Genomic DNA, 10,977 nt, shown 5'->3' on the forward strand with positions numbered 1-10,977 from the left:
CAATTTCAAAGCTGTTTTTATCTTTGTTTGTGCTATATATAGCTCAGTTGTAGTTTAAAGAAAAAATCGGTTGGTCAAACATCAGAATCTTTATAGGTAGTATTAGATATGGCGGCGAAATTCAAAGAATTAAATCGTGAGTACTAATTAATAGAAACTCAGGATGTAGTTGTAAGATGTAAATAGACTGTATCTTATGGAGAGTCAATAAATAGAGTAACTGGTAGTGTATCCAAGGGCATGTTCAGGATATTTTTTTGAGGGGGGAGGGGTACAAACACCTTTACTAAACGTATACGCATTTTTGCTACTTTTTATGGGTCAGACAAAATTTCACAGGGGGGGGGGGGGTTCAACCTTGGTAACATCCGTTATAAGGCCTTATCCTGGATTGGGGGGGGGGCTCATTTGTAGGGTTCTTTTTTCTGGTTAATTAGTTTAAATGTGTTTTTAAAATGCTCCCAAATCGGGAATCTACTCGCCGTTGTCCTGTACTTGGGGTATTTAGACTTGGGTTATTATTTGCAAAATGCTCCCAAGTTGGGAATCTGCTCAGCATTGTCCGCCACTTGAGGTACTTAGACATGGAGTTTTACTTGTAAAATAGACACAAGTCGGGGATGTACTCATCCAATTTCCGTTATTGGGGTGTTTAGGATTGGGGTACTATTTGTAAATTGCACAAGCTGGATATCTACTCATCATTGTCTGCCGCTTGGGGTGTCTAGAAAATGGGGAAGAATTGACTTCATTTAATTTCCCTTGTTAAATCCCTTTTTTAATATTATTTACTTTTACTAGCAAAGCCTGATGTGACGATTACCATGGACGATTCAGATTTACTTGAACTGATGTCAGGTCGGCTTAACTCCCAAAAAGCCTTTTTCCAGGGAAAGCTGAAAATCCAGGGAAACATGGGACTTGCTATGAAGCTCCAAGAATTTCAGAAGAAGGCCGAGGAAACTTTAAAGGCTAAATTGTGATTTTCTTTCTTTCTTTTTTTTTTTGCTTTGTATTTCAATTGGGACCTGTTTATGTCTTTTTGTTAATCTGCCAATTTACTTACTATATAAAAAGAGTGAAATGAAATTTCTTCTTTTATGAATATTGGTAGGAGATAATGGTTTTTTTTTTAAATAGACAAAATTCTTTCTGTCTCCTTTTTTCTTGTTTTTAAGGCTATGATCGAATTAGTGGTATAAGCTAACATCAGCTGACATTCACGCATATCTTGGGTTCAGAAGCTGTGTTTTTGCGTATAAACTAAGGCTTTCGCTTCTTCTGTCAAACTTCGTCCATTTTGTAGCAGATTCATCAAATTAGCTAAATTAAAAATTATTGAGCGGGTGCCGACTTTCCGCCTGCTGATTTGCATCACAGAACGCCAGATATGCCGCAGAGTTCCGCCATGCTTGGTGCGTACCATTTCTGAAATTGGATGCCCCCTCGCAAATTATATGGAACGTTGTATATTCGTTTTTAAGAAGTATTTTAAATTCTGTCATTCAAACTTCAAAATGTTTGTAGAAACAAAATTAAAGTGATCATACGGCCTTGAAAGACATCAATTTGTTAGAATCCAGCCAGCGATTCCGCTTTCTGACAATGTGTAACAGATGGCAGTTTTGTCTCGTTGGCTTTATCACCAACTTTTAGTTTTATCCAATTAGTAGCTTTACTCTTAATATTGATTATGAAGAATTTGAGTTTCAACATAAATAATTTGACTATCCTGCTTTTCTATGTCAAAAAGTATTGGCTTAGAGTCAAATGCAAGGCTTCTTTTTTCTTCTTTCTATTTGATCGTATATTTCTGTTTTCGTCAGTTATGTTTATTTTATTACTTGTAGTCATAGATTTATTACCCGAATAGATACAGACAACATAGAAAAGTATTGCGTTAATTGAGAAGATAACACAGGTAACAACAATGGTGGCAGACAGTGGCTATAGAAAATCAGACCTAAACAACCGGTTTTGCCTGCTTCAACCAAATGGAAGAAAAAGCGCAATGAGCGCGCCAAAGTTATGTGTAACAGATGCTGTAAAGTAGTTATTTTGAATAGTTGCATGTCCCTGTTTCAGCCGTCAGATGAAAAAAACGGCACCTATGTAAACCCTTTGCTGTGATAGTTGTAACAGTAATTTATTTTTAGCGCAAAATAAGCAAAAAAAAGTGGAGCAATGAAATATAAAAAGAAAAGAAACCAAAACAATAAACTAGAGTAAAAACATTGGATAATACCATGAAATAGCCAAAAATATGAAATATTAGACTAGGACAGCCCCAAATGTAGTAAGGCCAGTAACTATAAAAACTATGTGATGATGTGGGGATACAATATGATTTTGAAAATTTAATAAACAGATTCATATTACTATATTTAAATATTCTCAATCAAAGAGAATGATTTTAATTGGCAATCGGTGACAAACAGCCATGGAAAAAATTTTCTCCATGAAGAGCACCACTTTAAAAATGACCACATTCTTTGGCATAAGGTGATTGTATCAAAAGTAAAAATGTGAGTGATTTCAGACTGTAAGTAGTTTCTTGAGATAAAATATAATGTTGAAAAAATCATTGATTTTTTTTTTTACTGTTATCTATTACTATATTCAAATATCCTCCGCGAAAGAACATGATTTTAATCAGCTGACGGTAACGAAAATCTGTTGAAGAATTTTTCCCCTTGGGAAGCACCACTTTAAAATTGATCACATTCCTTGAATTGATTAAATTAAAAAAATAGTTTTTGACCAGAAGTAAGGAGCAATATTATAACTTAAAACGATCAGAGATTACTCCATATATGAGGGGGGGGGGATTGCTCTCTCCTCTATACCTTGTTGCTCTCGCTACAATATTTTATAACTTTTTAAAAAGCTTTCTATTCTAATTAAACGGCCCTTGTGTTTCAGGAATTGTTTTAAAGAACTGGGGCAAACCCCCCTCCCTCTAAATTTTCCTTCAGGACAATTACATCCTTGCTGAAAATCCACCAAGAAAATTTCTTGCAGACCCACTAACAAATACTATACGTAAACAATGGGTAAATTTATTAACTTACTGCCCTTTCCCTTGAAGAATTCGTCTAAGCATACTTTCATTTGAAAAAGACTTTAATTTCTGATTGTTTTTCAAATTATGTCAGATATACCCATATGTGGAATATTTATCCTAGAAACTTAAAAACTTTGACAGAGTATACTCAAAATTATATATGGCTCTAGTTTTACACTATTATAGCCATGGCTATACGGCCCTGGCGTTTTGTTTTTTCTCGGCTGTGGACTTGAGTTTCCGGTCCTAAGGTAGGATCCAACGTCTGTGATTTGTACGAATTTTTTAAGTGGGAAAGGATTCCTATAAACTTTTTCTGAAAGGCTGAGAGGATTTTCGAGTTTTATTTGTTTTGTTTTTTATCGAGCCCTATGAGGCTGATAGGAGGTTTTGGGTTCAAAGTCGCGTAGTTCATATAGATAAAAGGCTAATGTAGACATTTAAAACTTCGTTTAATCAACTTGATTGAGGTTATATTTTATAAAATACTGAACACTGAGTATAATTTTGCATCAGCTATCACGGAGAATAGTCGGTGGGTGATTGCTTATGAGGTGGGGTTTCTGATGTCCCGACAAATTAATTTTGACACTCAAATTGTGTGAATTTATGTGAGTATTCAGGTAAATGTAAAGGATGATCTGTTGAGGGGTATAATAACAATTATCCCTAACCTCCCTCCATCAAAAAGTTCGTGGTAATGATCTGAAAGTAAGGAGTGGTAAAGGCTAATAGTAACCAATACTAAAACAAGAGCTTAGAGTTGATATGGCACTTGTGACGAGGTCGGAAGAGCCAAGAGCTCATATGGTATGAGCTCTAGCAAAATTATAAGAATCTATAGATTGATTTAAAAGGAAAATCAGAGGCTTAATACCGGTCAGGATTTAAGATAAGAGCTCTGAGTCACGAGGTCCTTCTAAATATCAATATTCATTTAGATCCGATCACCCACTTGTAAGTTAAAAATACCCCAATTTTTCTAATTTTGCCTCTCCCTTCATCCCCCCAGATGGTCAAATCGTGAAAAACGACTTCATCAAGTCAATGTGGAGCTCCCTGACACGCCTACCAATTTTCATAGTCCTAGCACGTCCAGAAGCACCAACTCACCAAAGCACTGAACCCCACCCCGTAACTCCCCCAAAGGGAGTGGATCCAGTCTGGTTACGTCAATCTCGTATCTATGACATTTGCTTATTCTACCCACCAAGTTTCATCCCGATCTCTCCACTCTAAGCGTTTTCCATGATTTCCGGTTTCCAACTCCCCCCAATGTTAACAGATCTGGTCGGGATTTGAAATAAGAGCTCTGAGGCATTAGTTCCTTCTAAATATAGAATTTCATTAAGATCCGGTCTTTGGTTCTTAAGTTAAAAATACCTCAATTTTTCTAAATTAATAACCCCCAGCTCCCCCAAAAAGAGTGCAGTTAGTCCGGTTATGTCAATCATGTATCTAGGACTTGTGTGCTTATTCTTCCCACCAAGCTTCATCCCGATCTCTCCACTCTAAGCGTTTTCCAAGATTTCCGGTTTTCAAGATTTATGTTTTCCTCCTCCCCTGTGTCCGCGGATTCGATTCGAATTGAAAACAGAGCATATCAGACATAAGATCTTTCTATATATAAAGTTTCATTAAGATCCGATTAACCATTCGTAAGAAAATGATACCTCAATTTTCACGTTTTCCAAGATTTCCAGTTTCAGCCAGTCTGGTCTGGTTCCTGATACGCCTGCTAAATTCCATCGTCCTAGCTTATCTGGAAGTGCCTAAAGTAGCAAAATCGGGATAGGCAGACAGAGCGACTGACCGACAGAATTGTCAATCGTTATGTGTCAGGATTTAAGATAAGAGCTCTGAGTCACGAGGTCCTTCTAAATATCAATATTCATTTAGATCCGATCACCCACTTGTAAGTTAAAAATACCCCAATTTTTCTAATTTTGCCTCTCCCTTCATCCCCCCAGATGGTCAAATCGTGAAAAATGACTTCATCAAGTCAATGTGGAGCTCCCTGACACGCCTACCAATTTTCATAGTCCTAGCACGTCCAGAAGCACCAACTCACCAAAGCACTGAACCCCACCCCGTAACTCCCCCAAAGGGAGTGGATCCAGTCTGGTTACGTCAATCTCGTATCTATGACATTTGCTTATTCTACCCACCAAGTTTCATCCCGATCTCTCCACTCTAAGCGTTTTCCATGATTTCCGGTTTCCAACTCCCCCCAATGTTAACAGATCTGGTCGGGATTTGAAATAAGAGCTCTGAGGCATTAGTTCCTTCTAAATATAAAATTTCATTAAGATCCGGTCTCTGGTTCTTAAGTTAAAAATACCTCAATTTTTCTAAATTAACAACCCCCAGCTCCCCCAAAAAGAGTGCTGTTAGTCCGGTTATGTCAATCATGTATCTAGGACTTGTGTGCTTATTCTTCCCACCAAGCTTCATCCCGATCTCTCCACTCTGAGCGTTTTCCAAGATTTCCGGTTTTCAAGATTTATGTTTTCCTCCTCCCCTATGTCCGCGGATCCGATTCGAATTGAAAACAGAGCATATCAGACATAAGATCTTTCTATATATAAAGTTTCATTAAGATCCGATTAACCATTCGTAAGAAAATGATACCTCAATTTTCACGTTTTCCAAGATTTCCAGTTTCAGCCAGTCTGGTCTGGTTCCTGATACGCCTGCTAAATTCCATCGTCCTAGCTTATCTGGAAGTGCCTAAAGTAGCAAAATCGGGATAGGCAGACAGAGCGACTGACCGACAGAATTGTCAATCGTTATGTGTCACTTAGTAGATACCAAGTGCCATAAAAACAGATTTGATAACAATTGGTTCCAATTTAGCTAATTGGTTTATAAGTATCAAGGAACTATATAGTCAGCTTTCCAGTTGCAGAGGAAGTAATGACCATTTGCATCTTCAAAGGCAACACAATAAATAATGTAATTTTTCCCGGAGAGAATACGCCTAGCATCAAATTTTCATGAGTCAGTTCTCATCCCGTCTTTGCCACTCAAGAGTAGAGTGGTACTATGTTTTACCTGTGGAAAATCGGTACAAAAAAATTGTCACCCCTGTAAACATTATGTTGTACACCCGAAATTATAACTTAATACCTAAATCAATTCTTGAGATACGCTCTTTTGGCAATCTGCATGCGCATTATATATCGTGATTTTATTTTAAGTTCTCCTTCAATATTCTGTCAAATTTTGACCTTCATATTTGTAGCTTTGATTGCACTAGTATTGTAGCAGTAGAAACTGGTAGGGGTACTAGTAGCAACAGAAGTAGCAGCATGATAACTATCAGTAGTAGCAGGTACATTTTGCCTATTGGTCAACTGAATGTCTCACTCATGATGCCCCCGAAGTTTCCTTTTGATAGGCTTGATAGGTCGTTCCAAAAATTTTCAGATAAAAATTTTCAGATGCGTTTGATGAAAATCGGGGTTGTTGGGGAAGGGGGCTAGTTGACCTCTGTCGCTTTTGACTCTTAAAAGGAAACTAGGTCTTAAATTTCAATCAAATAAGTCACCTCTAAAGTTTATACAACCATCCCTTCCAAAAGAACCTTAGATGCCCCAGGAGTATAACTTACAACTCTTAAATAATGACGAAGACCACACTGCCTTTCCATAATACAAATACAGAAGAGAGAATAATGAGACTTTTTTTTCCCAAGACAGTGAACGAACAAAACCTATTTGAATATTTCGGCCCTATATCTAAGGGCCGTCTTCAGTAAAGAAAATAATAAATAATAAAACTCTTACAATAAAAGTTCTCGGTTAAAAATCCATTTTTTTCAAATAGCCTTGGTATCATTACTTCTTAACGACAAGTTCAGCCAAGACTGTGTCAAATAGGTTTTGTTCGTTCACTCTCTTTTGAAAAAAGTCCTCATTATTCTATCTTCTGTATTTGTATTATGGAAAGGCAGTGTGGTCTTCGTCATTATTTATGTCATGCTTATGGGGAGCATTTGACCAAAGATATTTTTCATTTTATTAGTTTAGGGAAAAAACACACGAACATTATTAATCAAAAAACGTTTCTGGAATCTTGCAGAAGGAATAAAATTATTCCTAAATCCTTAAGGCATAAATTTCACTTAAACACTTTACGAGAGTCACAGTTCATACATAAATTGCAGCTAAAAACGTTGAATCATATTATTAGGGACAAAAACACAGAAGACATGTAATTTCCTCAGAACGAAAATCACTCGAAAATTTTCTGTCCCAGAGTTTGTCAACTGATGATTTTTTGCAGATTGTTAGGATGGAAAGGAATTTATTCCACCATGATATCCGTATGTCAAAAGAGAGACTCACTAATAAGTTTATAAGGTTGAAATATGAGTCTCAAATGGTCAACCCAGTTTACAATCCTAAGATAAGTCCTGGACCTGCGATTGAAAATATTTCATCTAAAAAGCTTAGCTATGTTGAAGAAAAATTCCTAGAACAGGGGGCCAAAATTTTGGTTTTTTACCGAAACAGGTTCCAGTTGCAGACTTGGTAGCATCTTTAGAATCCTCTCTCCACAAATGTAGTGTTCTTGTTTCAAACCCGGATACAGTTAGATCTTGTTTGATTAACACTCTTTACAACACTTCATTAAAGCTCCCTAATGCTCGCAATAGCGCAATGGAAAAATCATATGACACAAAAGTTTTGAACAAACTCCGTAATGATTCTTCAATAATAACCACTAAAGCCGATAAAAGCAACTCCTTAGTGATTATGAATAAAACAGATTATGATAGTAAAATTCAGTCACATTTAAATGATACAAACACTTATGTAAAATCCACCCATGACCAGACTGATCAATTTGCTTAAAAAGTTATAAAAGAATTAAAACCTCTGAAAAAAATGGCAGAATCACTCCACAGTTGTACAATAAATTTCTCTCTTGTTGTGTTTTTTGCTCGAAGTTTTGTGGATTGCCAAAATTGCACAAACAAGGCATTCCTCTAAGACCCATTTTAGCTAGTACAAAATCACCTGCCTCAAACATTGGAAAATGGTTATGCACTGCATTGAAACCATTGCTTCACTCCCAAAAATCTTATATAAAAAATTCCGTTGATCTTGTAGAAAAATTGAAACAGATAGACATTTCTGAAAATTCCATAATAAGCAGCTTTGACATAGTTTCCATGTATACTAGTATTGATGTTTCAAAATCTGAGCAATATTTACAAAATAAACTGGAAAACAATTATCATCTAATCGAAGAGTCAGCAATAGGTCTAGACATTGATGTCTTTCGTGCATTTGGTTAAATTATGTAACAAATATTCAATGCATTTCCAGTTTCGAGATTCATATTACGAACAGGTAAGGGGCCTTCCTTTGGGAGCACCTCTATCAGACCTACCCGCAAATATTTTCGTCGAGAATCTTGAAAATTGGGCCCTGGATTCGTATTTTCTTAATCATTTGTTTTGGGGACGTTTCATGGACGACGTAATTTCAGTTTGGAATTATGGCGAAAGTGAACTTGATGGTTTTCTAGAACATTTGTACTTAATTAAGTACTTGGTAATTAAGTACTTAATTTCTGTTCAGAGCCGTATATTTAAAAAAAAGAATTAAATTTTATTACAGACATACTTTTTGGCAACGGGTACCCAATTTCTCTCATAAATACTGTTATTGCTCAAAGATTAAACATGCATTCTTCTAAAGCCTTAAATCCCACACCAGTAAACGATTCGAACAAACCCACAAGCACGATTTACCTACCTTATATTCCGAAAATTACTTCAAGATAGTCACCCCGATAAAAAATCCTTCTGCAACCCTCACCCTCCAAGACAAATCCTAGATACGACCCTGGTTGTTTTACACGCTATACTGATTGCTACAAAATCTTACTGAATTAGCTAACTTCATTTAAAAGCTTCCAAGCGCTAAACCGGAATTTAACAACATGTGATTAAGAGCACTGACGATAAAAAGATTTTTCAGATGACTTTCAGAATCTGTGCAGGAAAAGTTGAGAGATTCCTCTTAGAGTCATATTCTATCAATGTAAGGGACGTAGCTATGAGATATTTGCTACTATTAATTTAAAAAAGACTTTTTCCAAAGAACAAGTATTTCAAAGAAAAGTAAAGAGCTCCATTAAACAAAAAATGAGTTGAAATAAAGTCAAATAATTTTCTAAGCGTAAAACGACAAAAAATCACCATCAATAAATAAATGAAACCTAAAACGAAAATAAATTACAATAAATCACCGAGTTAAACTCAAAACAAGCAGAAATTAACATGAGTAAGAGCCATACAGATTATATTATTGTATATATTGAGAATATATATTTGATGAGAACATACATACATATATATATATATATATATATATATATATATATATATATATATATATATATATATATATATATATATATATTGTAGTTAGAGCCATACAGAATATATTAAAAACCTACTAGTTTTAAAGCAAGTCCATGTATGCGGAGGTTTGTTTTGTTCTTAAGGTGGCTCATTCTTAGGGATAATTTTGGTGATCAAACAGTTAGTGGTAATGGACTGTAAGTAATGAGCGATGTGGCTCAATAGTAACCGAAACTCTAAGAAAAGTAACCAAAACTTTTGACGATAATTTTGGTAATCGTCTGAAATGATCAGATGATTGCTGTAAATCAAAACACAGCAAGCAAAAGTATATATTTCAAATATATTGTTCCATCATACGTGCGGACAAAAAAGAGTAGAAGGACTCTGTTTTAAGTGGTTGCTAACATATCAAAGTGGTTGTTGGATGTAAATCTGAAGTCCATTGGTACCAGGCAAGACAGCTCTTTCTCTGGTTCCCACCAAAAGTAAGTAAGGTTAGATTAGGTTAAAACTGAGTTTCCAAGCAAAGTGATTATTATATTCAGAGAGCATATAAAAATCATCAAGCAGTGTGTTCACCTATATGTTCAACCATTTCTATAGGTCAGTAATTTAAATTGATCCTTGTTTACCACAAAAAAAGATCTGCAGGCCATAAACTGTGGAGAACAGGCATCTCAAGTGCGTGTACTTTCCGAATGTGCTAAAGCCATTTACTGAAGCCATGTGTAACAAAAAAGACTTTTTCCTTGCCTGTTCCCATTTGTGCTTTTTTGAATTCTTATTGATTCTTTTGCATTGATTGTAAGCCCAGTATGTCACTTTTACCCAGCAAGTGCACCAGAGTCAGCCAAGGAGTCAAGCACTAAAGGTTCAGTCAAAGCAAGCTCCCCAAGAAGGTAGAAAACATTCCATCAACTAATTACAAATTGTAGCCATTGATTAGTTTGGTTCTGAAAAATAATTGGAAGTAAGTTTGCTTATTGTTTGTCTTCTTATTCCCCTTTGTCATGTCCATGTTTTACACTTAATCCTATTATTTTTTATTTTTTTATTTCCTGTCCTTCTACTCAGGACAGAAGTCGTCGGAGTTTCTTGGTAGTTTTTGTATATATTGTCCCTAGATTCTTTGCTCCTTTTTGTTTGAAGTATACCAAAGAGGTGTTGAGGACGGGGCATCCCCTTTCATATACACAACAATTTCTGTTCGTTTTATGGTTTAATCTAGCTCTTTACTTTTAATTGATAAAAGAAGTTATGAGAAAAGAAATCTAAAGTACATTATATTGAATTACCTCTAATAAAATATTGAGTTACCTCTAGTAAAATTTTTTTTTTCACATAGAAGCATAGTGACATGTACACTGTATTCTACATTTCAACATTGACATATCAAGGGGGAGCCAAAGGGGAAGCTTGTTGAGGGCACTGGTTTGTAAGGGGTTCTAGCTTTTGTGTAAAGAGTAAGATATTGAGGAAGGGGTGGTCTGCCTCATATACAGAGCAATTTGTGGATATGAGGCTCATATAC

At 35.7% G+C, this 10,977-nt stretch overlaps 1 protein-coding gene across 5 annotated transcripts in view; it reads left to right on the forward strand.

The window, feature by feature from the left end:
• Nucleotides 1–1,089, forward strand: part of LOC136026294 (sterol carrier protein 2-like) — a 61,958-nt gene extending 60,869 nt beyond the window's left edge. For all 5 annotated transcript variants that reach the window (XM_065702709.1, XM_065702705.1, XM_065702708.1 and 2 more), the window contains one exon: nt 802–1,089. In XM_065702709.1, the coding sequence (XP_065558781.1) occupies nt 802–811 (10 nt within the window). In that variant the 3' untranslated portion in view covers nt 812–1,089. The remainder of the gene's footprint in view (nt 1–801) is intronic.
• Nucleotides 1,090–10,977: the final 9,888 nt, after the last annotated feature.

This window comes from Artemia franciscana, chromosome 4 (assembly GCF_032884065.1).
Source record: "Artemia franciscana chromosome 4, ASM3288406v1, whole genome shotgun sequence".
Classification (NCBI taxonomy): domain Eukaryota; kingdom Metazoa; phylum Arthropoda; class Branchiopoda; order Anostraca; family Artemiidae; genus Artemia; species Artemia franciscana.